Raw genomic sequence first — 20498 nt, 5'->3', positions numbered from 1 at the left:
GTATAGATAATACTTAGTCCTGCCTTGAGTTCAGGGGAGTGGACTAGAAAACCTCTTGAGGTCACTTCCAGTCCTACACTTCTATGATTCTATAATTTAATAATGTAATATTTGAGCAGCGGTACTGTGAGCCTCTGAGACTGTGTAAATCACCAGACGAGAGAGAGAGAGATCATTTAGTGTGAAGGGCTGACCTTCAACAGAAATTCTTAAGCCCTTCTCAAAACGAAAGGTTCATCAATACCAGACAGACTATTGTGGACATTGCAACTGGAATTTCACTGTGTACCATCAACAAGAGGACAAAAAACATTTGTTGCTCTGTCCTCCTTCCTGTGAATATGAGTCATACAAGTAGACTCCTTTCCTGCTCAAGCCTCTGGACTATGAACTTACACTAATGGGAGCATTCTAACCAAAGGACTGAGGACCTTCCAATGATTTGAAAGCAACCAGAGACTTAACAAGCCAGCAGTTTATTCCATCACTGCTACAAGCCTGATCCAAGAACTTTGCAATTATTGTATGCATTTGATTTCTTAACCAATTTTAACTCTCACCTTTCTTTCTTTCTTTTTATAAATAAACCTTTAGATATTAGATACTAAAGGATTGGCAACGACATGATTTTTGGGTAAGATCTGAGTTATATATTGACCTGGGTATGTGGCTGGTCCTTTGGGATCAGAAGAACCTTTTGTTTGATTAAATTGGTTTTAAATAACCACTCATCTTTAAGTCTAGTGTTTTTGGTGGTGATACAAGGACTGGGATGTCTAAGGAGACTGCTTTTCTGACTTCCTGTTAGCCAGTGCTGTGAAACAGAAGTTTACTTTTGTTGCTGGTTTGGTATATCTTATGGGAGAATAACCACCAGTTTTGGGGTGTGTCTGTTCTGTTTCTCAGTAGTTTGTCCTGAATTTGGTATTCTCAGTTGTGAAGGCACGGTGACAGTGGGTCCCCAAGCAATTGCCTTGCTTGCTACCCCCTGAGACTGGCTCTGGCTTTTATATGCAGAAAAACAGTTGTGGCACGGGTGGGCTGTGAAGTTTTTATAGTATGTTGGGAGGGGGCTCAGAAAGAAAAAGGTTGAAAACCACTGATCTAATGCACAATTAGACTGGGGTTAAGAGATTAATTCCTTGGAACTGAGAGTAACCTGAATACTGCTGTGATTCTTGGTGTAAGGGCCCAGCTATCACAAAGGGATACTTCCTTGGGTAGCAAGATTGATTGGAGTACCCAAGGGGACTGTCTGTGACTTCATATTAAGGCCTGTTATAATACCTGAGGAATTTCCACTTGGCAATTGTTGGTGAAGTCTAAGTACAAACCTCACAATTAGTTTGGGATTTGGGTCCTGCTTTCAAACCATCCACCCAGAGGTTGATATTCATGCTCTTGTTTCACTGCAGGTAATGTTACAATTGCGTGAGCTCTTTTGTTATAGGTTCACACTGGGAGCTGTAATTTAGTTAATTATCTACCATGAGGCATAAGTCCTTTTCAGAGTCACTGTTTTACAGGGTACTATTCACTATCCCGTAAGAATGGCCTATATTCTTTGTTCCTAGAAAGATGATTTCATATTTGACTGTATTAAAATATATTCTATTCAATAACATCTATCTTACAAACAGTCTATATACCTCTGTATCAATGGTCTGGCTTCATCATTATTTATCATTCTACCAATCTTTGAGTTATCTGCACAGTTCATCAGCAAACGTGTACTTTCTTCGAAGTCACTGGTAATTTTTGAAAAGCATTAGACTGTGAAGTAATCCTTGCTGCACCCAACCAGAAACATTGCCATAATTGGTGAGTTCTCCTTTACTTTGAAATTTTGAGATCTATCACTCAATAAAACTTAAAGCCATTTATTACGGATCATATTATCATCCATTTGCCAACTGGTAACAGATTTTGGTGTCTTGCAGGATGGTTTTCTGTTGGTGGAGACCATACTTGAACAAACTCAAGCAAACGCCTTTCTCAGAAATCTCAGTTGAAACACCAATATCCGGTTTCCAAGAAGCAACTTTGCACCAGTAACTGACTCTAGTCAGAGACATTAAGGTGAACAGGAAACTTTCTTGTTGTTTGCAGTTCCCTCCCAGAAGAGAGCCTGCTTTACAAAAACTAATAACAATGTGGCATCTGGTGACTCCAACCACAATAATATCTAATTTGGATAGTGCTAACATTTTAATCAGTTGGTCCTGCAGTTTTAGATCAAACATCTGACAAAAATCTAAATATATTACATCAACACAATTACCTTTATCAATCATAGGTATAATCTAGCCAAGGGATGGCATAAAGTTTGTCTGAAAAGACCTATTTCTCAGGAGATGATGTTGATTGGCAATACTTATATTTCTGTCCTCTAATTTCTTACTTATAGATCCCTACAGCTACAATTTCATTATTTTTCTCCAAAATAACTTCAGGCTAACTAGACTACAATTACATGGGCCATTCCCTTTTGTGCTTTTAAAATATCTTATTAAAATATGTTAAAACATTCTTCTTTTATTCCTTCTTTGGTTCTAAGAATTACAGTCTTCTTACAAAAGACAGAAAAATGTTACAAAATGAAGGATGTGCTCTTTCATTCTGAAAAGTTAAGGTATAAAACACACATTAGACTTCTGATAGGACTGTTAATATAGGACAGTGTTTATCTTTTTTTAGTACAAATACTAGGTTTTGGAAATAAAGAACATTCCAAGAGCATATTCCTAATAAAATAATGTCTTCAAAAGACTTTAGCCCATGTAAACCAAACACTTATACCTATATGTTATACATAAAACATATTAAATAAATTCACTGTACTATCTTTACCACACACACACAGAACCAGTTTCCTCCCATAACACATTAGTCAGTGATATCAAAGCAGGCAAGTGAAACAATAAACAGAAGTGTCTGAACTTTTCCACTTATAAAAAGCAAAATTCTGCTAATAGTAAACAATATGCAGCCATCACAAAGTCCATAGGGAGGCACAGAGACAGAGTATAAATTAGAGGAGAATTTGGCCTGAAGTCATGATTCAACATGCAACAATTTCAGTCTGTCAAGGCCCAGATGTGGGGCACCTAGAAATCCCTGTTCCTCTTTGTGCATCCCAGTATGCTGACCCAGCCTACATTGCTCCCTGAATACCCTGCTCTTCTCTTCCTTATGCCTAGCGCCCTATAATTACTTCAATCTCCTTCCATTTTCTGTCAATATCCTGCCTCATTCATGCACCTCCTCTTTCTTCCTATCCAAGAATCTCACCTTTCAAGACCAATAATACAGCTCCTTGATACCCAGACCCCTAACCCCAGTCTAAATCCCTTCATATCTCCTTCCAGAATTCTGTTCCCCCACATTTCCCCTCATTTCCTACTCTCCACAATTCATGCCAGAAGTCAATAATGAGTTTATATGTAAAAACATTTTAAAATTATTTTCAACCTTGCTCTCATTACATGGGCATACTGTTCTGCATGAGTATGACCCAGGATGTAGCCACAGTCAACAGCGGAGAGAGAGAGTGAAAAAAGAAACAAAATTGTGCTTCCATACACTTCAAGGCCCACACAACCCTGCACAGAGCATTTGTCCACTCAGCTTAAAGTGCATGGTGTTAGACCAATCTTTTTTATCTTGATCCAATCTCCGACACCCTCCCCTCCACCCATATTCTGCCCATAGCTAGCAACAGATAGCTGAACTTTGCTCTAGCCAATACAAAATACAAACATCCATTCACTTAAAAATTCTCTTTTAAGTAGGACATCATTTTTCAGTTCTAAGTTTCTCTAAATTTCCTGGTATTGTGACATAGTTAGTCAAACACTTCCTCTTCTTATTTCCACCTGAACCCCTCCCACAGCTGTTCTTTAGCTTCTTTCTTTAATGAGTTCCAATGAACTTCCATCATTCCTATATTGTGTATAGAACAAGCTGTAACATCTTTGTAAGTTTTCTACTATGTCTCTGAAAATATCAAAAGACACTTCTACTCAACAACGGAAACAAAACAAAGCAAACTGGGAATTTCTGGGCCTAATCATTCTGAAGATCTTATGATTCAAACAAGTAAGAAACATTTTCACAAGTGAACTACTGTTATATCTGTCAGGTTTCTGGGTGCAGTCCAGACCCGTGAGAGGTTGTGTTACCACCTGCCCTATAAGTCTGGGTGCCTTACATGCTTTGCTACTGTGGTTCAGAGTTGGGTCATCAACAGCCAGCAGACAAGCATGCAGTTCCCTGAGTGTCTGTATGCCATGCAGCTCTGGTTCAGCACTTCTGAACACAGAGGTCTACTCACAACACTGAGGTCTCCACCAGCCTTCGTTATACCTGCAGGGTGACCTCAACACACACCCAGTCCTGAATTTCCCCTAAATCATCTGCCCAGAAGTATCCAGCCCTTTCCTGGAACACTCAGAGAATTAATAAGGTTGTTCCTCCTCTAAAGAGTCAAAACCATAATTTATTACTTTAACTGGAGTTAACAATCACTTCAGATAAGAGACTTAACTTAACAAGCTACTGCCTTGGTTCAAGGTAGATTTCTTATCAATCTTTCTTCTTTCTAGCCATGGTTGACTTTCTCTCAGTCAGGTCTTTCCACAGAAGTACAAGGTGCTGGTTTTCTTTGTTTTCTTAGGTAAAAGGTCTTTGCCTAATCAAGTTTACATACATGTAGTTCCCAGAGACTTCAACCCCCTTGACTGAAGGACCCATTGTTCTCAGCTTGCACGAGGTCTGGCCCCTTGTGCCTGTCACTGTTTTGTTTCCAGACTCTGGATGACCTCGTGCTGTTCTTCCCTTCCTGTGAATTTCCTGTGCCACTGAGGTTTCATATGTAAACGAGGATTCCATTGTTTTTGGTCACACCTTGCTTAATTTCACTGGAGACCAGTAGGCAGCTGCCTTCCCTCCTGTCTGGGAGAAAACCTGTTTCTCCTTTTGTTTGGACACACAATTTTAAGCATAATATCAGTGAATATTCATAATTCCTCATATAGTGTTAATACCTGCATTTTACAATGATATTAATCACCTGTGTGTCATTAGCTTTCATAAAACACCTTATCGGATACACTTTTATAATACAGTAATATTATACACTATCAGTTGATTCAATTTTTTGTCATTTGAGGTTAAGATCCCTGTCTTTATAGTCCAGTACACCATTTTCTCCTTCTGGGAAGAGACTCCATGCAGTCTGGTGAAGACTTCATGCTGGTCCCTCCCCTGCTGGTGATAACTGAGTTTCTCCTTCTTCCCCTTGTTAGCTTGATGGCTGTGTTTACCTTCTATGTAAATGCACCTTTATTGTCTCTGCATGAGGACCTGAATAGTCAGCCAAGGAAATACACATCCCATTGTCTAGGGAAGACTGGTCTTATGCATTTGTTGCCTGTGAAGGGACATGCCTTCTCACTGGCCAGGAGGAGGCTAAGGAGCTCCTCTGGGACTGTGCTGTACTAATAAGGTACACCTGCACAGCTCGTTTCTCCTTGAGGAGGAGGGACTTATAAGGGGAAGCCTACCATAGGAAGGGGTGGTGACCAGGAAGAAAGCTGCTCCATGCAGAGACTGTGAGTTGCAGAAGCAGGCCAGGTGAGGACAAGAAAGCCATGTGGACTACACTGCTTCCAGAGCCACCCCAGCTAACAGCCAAGTAACACACCCCAGGAAGAGGGGTAGGAGATAAACACCACAAAGAGGCAATAGACTTTCAGAGACTGAGCCTGTAAAGCCCTATCCAGGGGCTTTCTGAGAGGCTGACCTCCATTCCAGCAGCCTTCCTCTCTAACAAGGGACAGGGAGAAAGAAGAACCAACCCTCTGCTGGGAAGCAATTTCCCCAGAAAACTCCCCTGAATGCAGCCACTGGGGCAGTAGAGAAGGTAAATGAAGGACAGTGGAACCTGGGAGGGAAGGTTTAGGGAGTCCTGCTACCTCCTACATTGCTCACATTTCAAGAACATAACACTAGCACATTTCCATAACTCTTTGTACATACATCACAAAAGAATATTGATAATAGAGTTATTAGTTTTCCAATCATATATAACACACCACCTTTTGGATATATATCATGACAACAGTGTGCTGGGTGTGGTGAGTATGCCAGAGTTGCTGGCACTGAACAGTGAACCACCAATGGGCCTCTGTGTCACAATATTGTAAAAACAAGAAACATTAAAATTAATTTTCTTATTTTTGCCACACTACACAGACATGCTTTACTATGGGGTGACATGTGTCATAGTATTTCAGGGAAAGGGGTATTCTTTTGAGGGAAGTGTATGTGTGGTCCAATAATATGGTGTAAAAATAAAGCTATATTCAACTTTTAATATAAATTTGTTCCCACTATTCCATAAAAAATGACTCTTTGCTTCAGTGACACATTCGACAACCTATTTTATCTTTCAGATAGTTATAACTAGTCAAAATAAACCACTATATATTTGGGTATTTCAAGAGACTTGTCTACTAAATGAGGGGTATAAGTAACAATGATTACAAATTAAGATGTATTATTTCAGCGAAACAGTGACTTCCACCATGTTACAAATTTATTAAGATACACATTTCAATATATTTGTAACTTTCCAAGCCATGTAACCATGCATATGGGCGCAAAAATGAAGTCCCCACTTTAAAACTACATCTGAGTAAATGCTTTGAATTGATAAAATGTGAAATGATATATATATATATATATATTACATATACACATGAAGGATGCAGAGAACTGTACAAAAATACACGTTTATGTATTAGCCAAGGAAAAACACTCTCACCTTCTTCTCTAGATGGAAAAGCAATACAGGGCATACAAAGTCCAAATCACACTACCAAAAGAGGCAGACTCACCTGAAGGAGTGGCTGGACCCCATTGCTCACACTCAAATTCTCCGACATGAGGACGGATTCCTTTTCTTTATCAATTGAAGGACACGTTGGGGTACTTGAACAGTTTAATTTTGGTAGGGTAAATTGACTTTTTCTGGAGTCCGTGGTTAGAGAAACCTCATGTGAGTAGGAGTGAAGAAAAGCTCTGACTCCATCGATCCCCACAAACTGCGAGACGGGAACTCCACTGAAAGTCACATTCGAGGAGTCAAACAGCTGCGAGTTTCGCCACCTGCGGAGTCTCAGGGCCAGTAACACTAAGATAAAGGTAAAGAACAAGCAGGAAACGGAAGCCACAGCGATCACCAAATACAAGGTGAGGCTGGACTGGGGGTCTGCAGGAGCTGAGAAGCTGCTTAAATCGGAGAGAATTTCGGGGATGCTGTCAGCCACCACCACCGTGACAGTGGCCGTGGCAGAGAGAGGGGGCTGCCCGTTGTCCTTCACCAAAACCACCAGACTTTGCTTGAGCGCATCTTTGTCTACAAAGGAGCGCGCTGTCCTGATCTCGCCGCTGTGGAGTCCCACAGAGAAGAGCCCCGGCTCTGTAGCCCTCAGCAGCTGGTAGGAGAGCCAGGCGTTCTGCCCGGAGTCTGCATCCACCGCCACCACCTTAGTGACCAGGTAACCCGGCTCGGAGGAGCGAGGGGCCAACTCCACTCCCGTGGAGCCATCGGTGGGAAAGGAGGGGTGTAAGATGTGCGGGCTGTTGTCATTCTGATCCAGTATAAAGAGAGTGACGGAGACATTACTGCTGAGAGGTGGGGAACCCCCATCCTGAGCCTGCACTTGGAACCGAATCTCCCGGAACTGTTCGTAATCGAAGGAGCGCAGAGCGTAGAGAGCCCCAGTCTCGGAGTTAATGGAGATGGAGGAGGGGAGCGGAGCTTCCTGGATCTGAGTTCCAGGAATGGAGTAAGTGACTCTGGCGTTCTCCCCCGAGTCAGGATCATTCGCTTTCAGGGAACCAAAGGAAGCTCCTCTGGGATTGTTCTCCGTGATGTACAAAGTGTAGGATGTCTGGTTGAAGATGGGAGCGTTGTCGTTTATGTCTGAAAGTTGCACTAAAATTGTTGTTTTGGAAGCCAAATTTGGAGCCCCTCGGTCTGTGGCTTTGATCGTCACATTGTAATCCGAGACCCGCTCACGGTCCAGGGGTCTGTCAGTCACCAAGCTGTAATAATTGTCAAATGATTTCTGTAACCGGAATGGCAGGTTGCCGGGTATTGAGCATGTGACCTCTCCATTCTCTCCAGAATCTTTATCTCTGATGTTTAATAGAGCAATCAGAGTCCCTGGAGGGTTGTCTTCGCTGACTGAGCTGAAGAGAGAAGCGATTGTTATTTTGGGAGCATTATCATTAACATCAATCACCCTAATCAGGACTTTAGACCTGGCCGAGAGGTCTCCAACGTCCTTTGCTTGAACCTCCATTTCATATGATGCAGCTTCCTCATAATCCAGGTTTCCCACAGTTGATATTTCCCCCGTTTTAGAATCCACCTGGAATATCTGGGACGCTTTGTCTTTCATCTTCCGGAGTGAATATGTGACCTCCGAATGTATCGCTTCGTCCGGATCTGTGGCGTTTACTGTCAGCAGCAGAGACCCGACGGGCACATTTTCCAAAACACTCACTTTATAGACAGGCTGACTGAAAACTGGTGCATTGTCATTTGCGTCAAGGACAATAACGCGGATCTGTGCAGTTCCGGACCTAACTGGATCTCCCCCGTCAGTGGCTATGAGAGTTAGATCGTGAACATCTTGTTCTTCCCGGTCTAGAGATTTTTCCAGCACCAGTTCGGCATATTTGTCTCCATCAGCTCCCGTTTGCACATCCAGAGAGAAGTGTTTGTTACTGCTGAGATAATAGCCCTGCACAGAATTAATTCCGACATCTGGATCCTGCGCCTCCTCAAGAGAATATCGGGTTGCCACAGCGGCTAACTCACTGATTCTAAATTCCAATTCATCTTCCTGGAAGCGGGGCGCATTGTCATTAATATCTGTGATTTCAACGTCAACTATGAAAAGCTTCACTTTATCCTCAACAAGAACCTCAAGATGTAACAGACACGTCTCTAGCTGGCCACAGATTTGCTCTCTGTCCGTTCTTTCTGTGGTGATTAAATGACCGCTCTTAAGATTCAGAGCAAAATACTGAGTCCTACCTGTGGAAACAATGCGGACTCCCCGGTCTGAGAGTTCCTTTAAATCCAGTCCCAGATCCTTTAAGATATTCCCCACGAAAGAGCCTTTGTGCATTTCTTCAGGAATCGAATAGCGAATTTTCCCAGAAACTGTCTCCCAAGCGGTAACCAGTGTAAAGCAGAACAGGGCTAGTCTTTTGCAGTCACGGAGCCTTGCTTTATCCGCCATTTCCAGATCTTTGAAGTAGAGGTGCCGAATCCTAATCTCGGGACGCTGTAGTTTAGTGTAATTTTTATTGTTTTCTTTCCTGAGCTACTAGTTCATATAATAATTCTACTGCGGAGATCATCCATGCAACCGTTTGTATGAAGGCTGCGCTCCAGACCGTTTGAACTCTTTGTGCTCTGTGCTGTGAACCAGAGGGCGGGGCTGCCTGAATCTCTGATTGCATTTCTCTGCCTCGCTGGTGAACAGCAGCACCCAGAGTCTCAACCAATAACTGCAACAGCTCCCATTAATACTTTTTAAATTTCAGAGTAGCAGCCATGTTAGTCTGTATTCACAAAAAGAACAGGAGGACTTGTGGCACCTTAGAGACTAACAAATTTATTTATTTGAGCATAAGCTTTAGTGAGCTACAGCTCACTTCATCGGATGCCACAAGTACTCCTTTACTTTTTAAATTGACTTTCAATATGTTTTTTCCCCCCGGCATCATATGCTTTATCAAGTCTTAAAACTACATAATAAATCTACAAATCTTGCTGTGATGGCGTACTTACTGTTAGCGATACTCCTCATCTTGATGCAGTAATTTTATAAAATTACTGTCACACGAACAAATCAATTCCGTTATCTCTCTCCCCTTCAAATTGGGGATAATTCACAACTATGTTTCATACTGCAACAAATCGACCTTGAATATAAATCATACTCGAATAGGACGAATCATTCCTATTTTTGTTGTTTTCTTAGACATTACTGCACATACCAATGCTTAGCGTACATTCTTTCATTCTCTTTCCATAAGTATTTTCTCCGACCTTCTTTTCAGAATGCATTTGTTTACTTTTTATTTGTATTTTATTTTTTCACGAGAACAAAAATGTCTATGCGTTGCACTAAATAATTTTGCTCATGTAAAGTTCAGTATAAATAAAAGCAAATCCAGCAGCCTCTCTCCTAATCCCAAGAGGAAGTCTCCTACACTCGGGAAATTAAAATATCTATAACGCTCCACATTCATCAACAACAACAAGGTTCTTTCCTAAGAGCTCCTGAAAACAGATGTTTTTTGCAGCATGCCCTAAAGATCATCAGAGTTGGAGATTGATACTAGTTTCCAAAGTTAAGGACACTTACAGTAAAATACCCTGCCATCAGCTTTCCCCCTTCTCTAATTTATCCCGTTGTGGCTCCAGTTCTGGTGTTTCCGCCTATTCCAATTAGGCCAGTATACCACACGCACATAGGGGGAGAAAGGATCTCTCACGTAGACTGGTCTCAAGTAATACAGGAATTTATAGTTAATTTTGAGCACCTTAAACTTCATCTAGAAATCAAAAGACAGCCAATGCAAATCATGGGGCACTGGTGATCCCATCTGACACAAAACAAAAAATATGATCATATAGACTATTGTTGCAACCACTGTTATACATTTGCAGAAAATATTGTACAAAGGTTGTCTAGTGAGGTGTCTATGAAAAGGTTATGATTTTCTGGTTATAATTATGCTATCTCTATGCATGAGGCATTTTTGTATTTAAAGTTATAAATCTATATTTGGATTTCAAATGTTTGCTCTTGGGGTAATGCCCACAAAGTAACACCCAACACATCTTGGAGGGACTATTCAAATTAAGTGGCTCATCAAGAAACACTTGGTTGACAATGGACCATGGGAGACGCCCATCTAGACTGAGTGGACTGTCAGGTAAACTTGCTGTCTGGAGTGTAGGTAATGGCTTCCTGGAATACCTGAGGGAAATTGAGCATAAACATGTGACTTGCCCATGTGACTCCAAACTCCATCTTGTTGCTGTAATTTTCCACAGTAAGAACAATGGGATGCCCTCCACATAGCAAACACTATAAAAGGCCCTCCATTTGGTCTTCAATCCTGCTTCTTACTTCTGAAGGAACTTTGCTACAAACTGAAGCTCTGAATCCAAGCTGTGGATATATTCCAGAGCCTTTACATAAATCAGCAGTTTATTCCATAGCTGCTACAAACCTGAATCAAGAACTTTGCCTTTACTGTATGTAATTGATTCCTTTAACCAATTTTAACTTTCTTTCTTTCTTTCTTTCTTTCTTTCTTTCTTTCTTTCTTTCTTTCTTTCTTTCTTTCTTTCTTTCTTTCTTTCTTTCTATAAACCTTTAGATTATAGATATTAAAGGATTGGCACCAGCATGATTTTTGGGTAAGATCTATGTTATGTATTGACCTGGGTGTGTGGCTGGTCCTTTGGGATCAGAAGAACCTATTATTTGATGAGACTGGTTTTAAGAACCACTCATCTCTGAATCCAGTGTTTTTGGTGGTGATAGAAATAGTAAAATGCCTGAGGAAACTGCCTTTATGTTTTCTTGTTAGCCAGTGTGGTAAAACAGGAGTGTACTTTTGTGGTTGGTTTGGTATATCTTATAAAAGAATAACCACCAGTTTGGGGTTGTGTTTGCCCTATTTCTCAGCAATTCATCCTGAATTTGACATCTGCAGTTGTGACCCACTGAGGCATGGTTACACTCCAGTTCTGGTGTTTCCATCTAGTCCAGTTAGGCCAGTATATCACATGCACATAGGGGGAGAAAGGGTCTCAAGTAGTAGAATTTATAGTTGATTGTGAGCACCTTCAACTTCATTTAGAAATCAAAAGACATCCAATGCAGATCATGGGGTACTGGTGCTCCCACCTGAGTCAAGACCAAAAGTACCTTATTTATACAGGTGGGGATATTTAGTTACTGTAAATTAGCATTTCAATTTACTTATAAATCAAATAATTTTTATTGATGTGTGAAAATGAAATACCTGTGAAATCATGTTATTGCATGGAAAAGGAGATAGAGAAAATGTCTCTGAAAGGATTATGTGACAGGGTCGGGCCAGATGGCTATCGGAGAGTAATAGAAGGCAGATATATTAACCCCAGGCTAAGAAGGTCCCTTTTCCCTGGGTAAGATAACAGGGAAGGTTCCAGAACAATCAGGAACCTTCTGGAGACAATTAAGACAGGTTGATTAGAACACCTGCAGCCAATGAAGAAGCTGCTAGAATTTATTAAGGCAGGCTAATCAGGGCACCTGGGTTTTAAAAAGGAGCTCACTTCAGTTTGAGGTGTGCGTGTGAGGAGCTGGGAGCAAGAGGCACTCGGAGCTCAGAGTGAGAACGCGGACTGTTGGAGGACTGTGGTGTACAAGCATTATCAGGAGGAAGGTCCTATAGTGAGGATAAAGAAGGTGTTGGGAGGAGGCCATTGGAAAGTAGCCCACGGAGTTGTAGGTGTCGCACAGCTGTTCCAGGAAGCACTCTAGACAGCTGCATTCCACAGGGCCCTGGGTTGGAACCCGGTGTAGAGGGCGGGCCCGGGTTCCCCCCAGATCCTCCCCAACTCCTGGTCAGACACAGGAGGAGTCGACTTGGACTGTGAATTCAGAAAAACGGCCAAGCTGAGGGCTGCCGTGAAGCTCCAAGGCGAGCAAATCCTCCAATAAGTGCAAGACCCACCAAGGTAGAGCAGGAACTTTGTCACAATTATGAAAGAATATCTCATAGGTTTTGTTTACATCTCTTACATCTATATGCAAACTTTGTATCTTATTCCTTTGAGAAGATCAAGCATTTGTCCCTAGTTGCTTTGTTTTAGATATTAATGCTTCAGTCCTCAGAGACTGAACAGAAGGAAAAAAGGCAAAAGAAAGACAGGAATGAGAGGGAGAGCAAACTGTGTATCTGCCGAGAAATTAAACTGTTACCCTAGAATCATTGTTAATGATTAGGGAATAATTTAATCATATTATCAGGAAATTTTCTATTTATGTAACTATTTTTATTTCTGTGCCACTTTATTCTCCCATGCTATGGATGAGGCACATTAAAAATATCTTTATGGTTACATTTGTATTAATACCCATTCCAAGTCAAAGGGAGAGAAAGCTATGATAATGTGGAAATAAAGTAATGTCTTAACATGACAATTATTATAATACTTTGAAACTACTTAGTGATATTCTATATCTCTTTTGGGATTAGTGCATCATGACATATTCCACACTTACCAGCTTTTCAACTTGTCTTACCAATGAACTTAGCACCACAACATGAAATAACTTTAAAAAAAAAGGTTAAAAGGTTCTTTATGGAAAGTAAGCTTCATTATGGAAAATATATTCATATTCAATATATGTATTCATAAACTAATTAGTCAAGCAACACGTATAGTAAATAGTGTATTACTAAAAAGGTCCAAGAGATCTAATTTTGACTAGAATTAAAACTGTTTCAAAACACAGGCAGACACACTAGCGCATCATGACAGACTCTCACCTCATGGAGTGTGTCGGCCTTGGACTTTGGGTCTCCAGGCACAGATGTACTGCTCATAGGCAGCATTTCAGAGTTGTCTCTGCAAAGAATATCCTCTTCTATGAAATTCTGACCATTTGATTTTAGGAGACTAAACGTCATTATGCCAGAGTCTGCGGCTAAACATTGATTATAGCTATATGATAAAGTCCCATCGCAGTAGCTCCTGGGCAATCCGGGACCCGACTTGAAAAAATGATCAGAACCAAAACATTGCAAAACTGGAAGATTCATCGACCTTCCACATTTCATCACAATGGCCAGTGCAACTGTCAGGAGGAACAAAAATGAGATCAAGGCTAAAGCCAACACCAAGTAAAACTGTAAATCAGACTGAGGTGCCGAGTCACCCGATTGGTCGCTCATTTCTGGAAGAGCCTCTTGGACGTTCTCGGCAAACACCAGGTTGAGAGTCACTGTGGCAGACAGAGGTGGCTGCCCGTTGTCCTTCACCAGGGTGACCAGCCTGTGTTTCACAGCGTCTCTGTTTGCAAAGGCGCGGGCTGTCCGGATCTCCCCGCTCTGCAGCCCCATGCTGAAGAGCGACGGGTCAGTGGCCTAGAGCACGTGGTAGGAGAGCCAGGCATTGTGTCCTGAGTCAGCATCCACTGCCACCACCTTAGTCACCAGATAACCTGCCTCGGAGGAGCGAGGGACCATCTCGAATAAGGTGGAGCCATCGGCTCCAAGGGAAGGGTACAGGATGCGAGGGGCGTTATCATTCTGATCCACAATAAACACCCTGACGGTGACATTGCTGCTGAGAGGCGGGGACATGCCGTCTTGGGCCTTCACTTGCATCTCAAACTCCCGGAATTACTCATAGTCGAAGGAGCGCTGCGCATAGATCGCTCTGGTCTGGGAGTTAATGGAGATGTAGGAGGAGAGAGGCACCTCCTTGATGCTTCAGCACAGGATGGAGTAAGTGACTCGGGCGTTCAGGTCCAGATCCCGGTCTGAGGCTTTTACACTGAAAATAGAGGCCCCCAAGCAGGGCCGGATTAAGACCTTTAGAGGCCATAAGCACTGAAAAGATTATGGTGCCCCCCCATATGTAATTCAAAATAAAAACTGTACTATATCATAAAATAAAATTTTATTTTTCAAAATGACACAAAACTTACATGTATGCTGAAATTAAAATAGCTTCTTTCTAGATTTTCTGATTACAAAATTCTGGATAAGTTCATTGAAGGTGACTCCACGAAGCATGTCCACTTCCATACACAATAGGGAAAGTGAATCAGGTCTGTCCTGACACATTGTTGTTCTCTGAGGGTTTTTTATTCTTTTCAGCTGAGAAAAAGAGCGTTCTGCAGAGCAGTTAGTAATCATCAATGTTAGAAAAATATGTAGTGTGATCTCTACATTTGGAAATACACATTGTATTCCATCTTTCAATATTGTGTCATGAAGATCAATGTGACTGAATTTCATTTTTCCTGTTTCATTAAACTTTGCGTGCATATAACAGTGGAACTGCCATACTTCTCCACAGAGATTCATGTTTAAGTCAACAGGGTATGAGTTAACTAGCTTTTGGGAACCTTGTGAATATTGTTCATCAGATAAGTCCATATCATTTAGAAAAGAAAATCTGTTTGATACTTCTTTGTACAGTTCACCTCTCCTCTTCATATGAGCTTCAAGTGTATCAAGTATAGCGTAGTAAGTAGATATGCAAAATTTGTCTCTAGGATTCAATGCTGTTTCTATTGGACCGCTATCATTTGCTTCTTTTTTCCTGATTCTCTTGCGGGACTGGTCTTCTTTGTAGTTAATATCAGGCAAGATATCTTTTGATAAGTCTTCAAATCTTTCAAAATCATTCCTCAAAGTGTGTAAGTGGTTTGCTAATGACTGACAGAGGTCTGCACATGTTTTCAAATCCAATTATTTTTCTTGGAGAGCTTGACTTGTGTGGTAAACGTGTTGTAAAATTTCATTCCACATGGTCAACATGAATACAAACTCTAGTTCTTGCATCTTGTTTGCAATGTTTTCTGCCTCTCATATAGTTTCTCCCTTTTGTGATTGGTCTTCAGCTATACTTTCTATTTCATCCACAGTCTTTGAATAGGACTCCAGAATTGCACTTGTTGCCACTGCACGTGCCTCCCAGCGAGTATTAGAAAGAGATTTCAACACATGGTATGAATATGGCATATTTGTTCTGTTTTAAAAGCTTCTTCTGCATTCCTTGATAATGCCTTGACATGTTGGCAGCATTGTCATAAGATTGACCTCTGCACTTTGAGAAATATATTTTGCAAACTTGGCACAGATAATGCAGTACTTGATTTGCCATTTCTTCACCAGTGTGGCTTTTCAAATTGAGGAATGTTATAAATTGTTCAACAGGTTTTCCAGCTGTGGGAGACACATATCTTAGTACAATACTCAATTGATCAATATGGGAAAGATCAGGTGTAGAGTCAACAGATAAACTGAAGTACTCAGAAGTACTAATTTCATCCACAATAGCTGAACAAACTTTGTCACTCATTAGACCAATGAGTTCATCACATATTATCTTGGATAAGTATGATGGGTTACCTTTGCCAGCATTTTATGCCATATCTCATTTTGAGATATGGCCTGCTAAAAATGGGTCAAACTGAGCCACAAGCTCCAACAAGAATTTAACTCAGAATATATCAATAATAAAACATAAATTTATTGCAACACATGACTGGATCTGATTTCTTGGCATTATTTCAATCTACATTAGTAGGATGCCCCCCCCCCCCCCCCGGTTTAGGTGGGGATAAGTAACAAAAAGAGAACAGACAAATGGGGTAAGAGTGTGTAGTGGAGTGTAAGGAAGTCTAACAAAGTTCTGGTTTTTCCCATGATGACTACTTAGATGCTTTTTTTGAAATATCAATTTTTTTCCAAAAAAAACCTCAAGCACATGCTTAGTCTGCCTAAACTAAACACATGCTTAGTCTGCCTACTGGGTAATCCAGCCCTGCCCCCGGGGGATTGTTCTCTGGCGCATAGACGCTGTAGGAAGGTTTCTGAAAGACAGGAGCGTTGTCATTGATACCCGAAATCTGCAACAGGATGGTTTTCTGGGTGGAGAGGGGGGGAGAGCCTTTGTCTGGGGCTGTGATTGTGATATTGACCAGGGGTCCTTACTTGTAGTGTCTCCTTTCTCTGGGTCTACGCTGAATAATTGGCGCCCTGTGTCTTGAATGTCGCTGAAGGTGTAGGTGATCTTCGCATTCAATCCTTCATCCTTATCCATGGCTTTCACCTGAAGAAGGAAAGAGCCTTTTGGTAGATTTTCTCTCAGGCTGACCTTGTATGTCTCTTCAGTGAATATTGGAGGATTGTCACTGGCGTCAGAAATTTTAAAGTGAATCGTAACTGTCCCCGTTCTAAATGGATCTCTCCTGTCCACAGCCGCCAGGATCAAGTGATGAGAACTTTGTTGCTCCCTATCCAAAGGTTTTTCTAAAATTCTTTCCTCATGCTTAATGCCATCTGGGGTCTCCTTCACAAAAAGGATAAAATGCGGGGTTTTACTGAGCTGGTAACTCTGCAGCAAGTTGATTCTAGCATCTGGATCTTGTGCAGATTCTACTGGGAATCCCGCGCCTGATAGTATCGATTAAATGAACGCTGTTTCTTTTGAACCGCGGGGCGTTATCATTAATGTGCCGGATTTCGATGTTCACATGATAAATATTTAAAGGATTTTCAACCGAACGTCAGGACAAAAAAGGGTGTTTTTTTGCAGGTTGCCATTTTCCCCATTCACACTGAAGTATGGCTTTTCCTAACTGACACAGAGCTTTCGCTGCTGCAATTTTCTGACATCCAACCCCAAATCGTTGGCGAGATTCCCCACAAGGGAACCTTTGGCCATTTCCTCTGGAATAGAAAAATGAATCTGCTCCGAGACTGCCCGGCAGAACAAAGAGAATCAGAAGGGAAACAACAGTACCTGCCGCGTGACTGCCCGGCTCGGCTCTCTGTGCCTGGTTTCCATCTCAGTCACTCTCCGATATGCTCTCCTTGCCTGTCTGGTCTGAATAAATTCTTTGTTTTAAATTCCTGTTACATTGAAAGGTTTTCCAGACTAGTCACTTCCATGTAAACAAAATGAACTTCTCTGCCTAGTAACACACCACAAGTCCAGGAAAGGATTTCTTTTCCCAGCAAGTGTGTGAGAGCTTTCCCCTGCTTTGTTTCCTCTAGGAGCTGCGCTGTGTTACCGAGCAATCGCACTGCAGGGGGCTCCTATGGATCTCCAGCAGCAGCTCCTGCACCGCCTTGACTCTCTTCCCCTGTCAAATACACAAAAGTTTCTCATCTTTTCGCCTCCTCTAACATAAGAACATAAGAACGGCCATATTGTGTCAGACCAAAGGTCCATCTAGCCCAGTATCCTCTCTTCCGACAGTAGCCAATGCCAGGTGACCCAGAGGGAATGCACATAACAGGTATGATCAAGTGATCCATTCCCTGTCAAAAAGAACAGGAGTACTTGTGGCACCTTAGAGACTAACAAACTGCTACTCTGAAACCTGTCATTCCCTGTCTATCATTCCCAGCTTCTGGCAAACAGGCTAGAGACACCATCCCGGCTTATAGCCATTGATGGACCTATGAATATATCTAGTTCTTTTTTGAACCCTGTTATAGTCTTGGTCTTCACACAATCCTCTGGCAAAGAGTTCCACAGTAACCCCTCCATATGTCCCAGTGACCCCATCTCCTAATCACCCTTGTGTCCACTCTCATCCTCTCCCTCCCTCTTTTCTTTACCCCTTCCTTCTCCTCTGGCTCTTTCCCCTCAAAAAAGCATATTTTACTCTCTACCATTAAATAAACAAACAGACCACTCCACCCTTGTCCCTACTTGCCTCTCCAATCACCATCCCATTTCACGTCCCCCTTTCAGCTCTGAGCTTGTTGAATGGACCATTTAAAATCACTGTATGGAGCCTCTCTCCTCCAATTCTACCCTTAGGCGCTGTGAGAATTTTAAGGAAAGTCGAAGAACAAGAGCATTTGAGAACCGAAAATGCAGGAATTCTGGGGAGGTTTCAACCAAACCTAGGGTGACAAGGTGGGTGAGGTAATATCTTCTATTGGACCAGCTTCTTCAAGTTGGTTCTTATTACCTCACACACCTTTTCCCTCTAATATCCTTGCACTAATATGGCTACGACATGCATAAACCTATTGAATCCGTTCATGGTCAGGATTTATTGGTGACTCACGGGGATAAATTTTAGACAGTAGTTTCCCCCTTTTTATGCTTAAAGATTTTGTACGTTGTGAAGGCTAATTGTTGTGTTTTGTTTTGTTTTGGGTTTTGTTTTTAAATTCTCATGATATAATACTCAGGGATGCTGCTGCTGCTGCTGCTGATATAACAACCCTTAAATCTTTTTTCAGGTTCACTGCTTCCAAGATTATAGTCCCATACTCCCCCAAAACAAAAGTATGGTCGATAATGTTTGTCTGTAAAGGTATGACATTGCATTTGTCTTATTAAAACACATGGCGTTTGATTGGGTTCAGATTATACAGCGATCCAGATTTCTTGGTATCAATGACCCGCACTTACAATTATTTACCTTTCCATCAATCTCTCTGTCATCTGCAAATTTTTATCAGCGCGTATTTTGTATTTTTTTCCACATCAATGACAAAAATATGGAATAGCACCAGATTGAGATCTGATCCCTGTGAGATTCCAAAATAATCACACTTATTCATTGGTGATTCAAACTTGTAATCTTATAAAAAAAGATGTCAAGGCCATTTAATAACAGTTGTTTTCCATGAAAACATATTGATTGATACTAGCAACTGGACTATAAATGTTATTGATAAAGTCCTGTATCAGGTACTACGACTGTTTTCTCTTGGATTTATGTCAGGCTAACTGGCTAATTTTCTGGGTCATTTACACTATAAAATGTCTCTTTCAGTAAGGTTTCACAGGATGAGGGAAATCTTTCTTTCTTTCTTTCTTTCTTTCTTTCTTTCTTTCTTTCTAAAATGAAGTCTTCTTACAGAGAATAGAAAATGCTTAACATAATTAAGAATGTCCTTTTTTTTGGAAAAACGAATGTGTAAAAACCACATGAGGTTCTCTCCTAGAATTCTTACTACTTATCAATGATAAAAGATTTCTTGGACAATTATTAGGTGTTGAAAATGAAAAGCATCTCACAGGACCATGGACAAATCCCTCCAAATATACTTTCTACAAAATAATTCAACATATGCAAATCAATCTATTTTATATTTTTTAAAAATTTCAAGTAAATTTCGTTACCTCCCGCACACAGAGGTGCGCACATGCACATGCACGCACGCACTCACACACATACAGAGCCACTACCAGTTTAATCTCATGACACATCAATCACCTTCAGTACATAAGATATCAAAAAGTTAAGTTACATATTAACTATAACTGTGCAAATTTGTCTACTTATAAAAAAGGGCCAATTTCTGACATTATTTTAAACTCATGCAGCCTTATTAAAATCTATATTGTGGCCCAGGTGGTCCTGGCTCACCTATCCTTCACTACATAAAACAATACCATTACCACCAAGATGGCCCAGTGCTTAGATGAAATCAGCTCCTGGATGAATAGCTCGCTGAAGTTGGAACTGAGCAAAACAGAGGTGATGCTGGTGGGAGCGGAAAGTATTTTGAAGAGTTTGCAGTCACAGTGAAGTCTCCTTTACCTGAAATTTCACATCTACACTTGGTAAATTCAATCTGTAGTCTAGGTGTACTATTGGATTTCTTGCTGATGCTGAGGTCTTACAAACAACAAC

General features: G+C 41.2%; 1 protein-coding gene and 1 pseudogene across 7 annotated transcripts in view; both read right to left on the bottom strand.

Moving 5' to 3' along the window:
* The window catches only part of LOC144929056 (protocadherin gamma-C5-like), a 373601-nt gene that overhangs the window by 209743 nt on the left and 143360 nt on the right, over nucleotides 1–20498 (bottom strand). Inside the window, exon 1 of one of the 7 annotated variants that reach the window (XM_073356130.1) lies at nucleotides 6900–9474. The exons of the other annotated variants lie outside the window; for them this stretch is intronic. Coding sequence (XP_073212231.1) covers nucleotides 6900–9320 — 2421 coding nt within the window. The 5' untranslated portion in view covers nucleotides 9321–9474. Of the gene's footprint in view, nucleotides 1–6899; nucleotides 9475–20498 lie in introns of those variants that run through there. 7 annotated transcript variants of the gene reach the window in all.
* On the bottom strand, nucleotides 13600–18572 carry LOC140916408 (protocadherin gamma-B5 pseudogene; annotated as a pseudogene).

This window comes from Lepidochelys kempii, chromosome 8 (genome assembly GCF_965140285.1).
Source record: "Lepidochelys kempii isolate rLepKem1 chromosome 8, rLepKem1.hap1, whole genome shotgun sequence".
Classification (NCBI taxonomy): domain Eukaryota; kingdom Metazoa; phylum Chordata; order Testudines; family Cheloniidae; genus Lepidochelys; species Lepidochelys kempii.
This window is presented reverse-complemented; position numbering and strand designations above follow the sequence as displayed.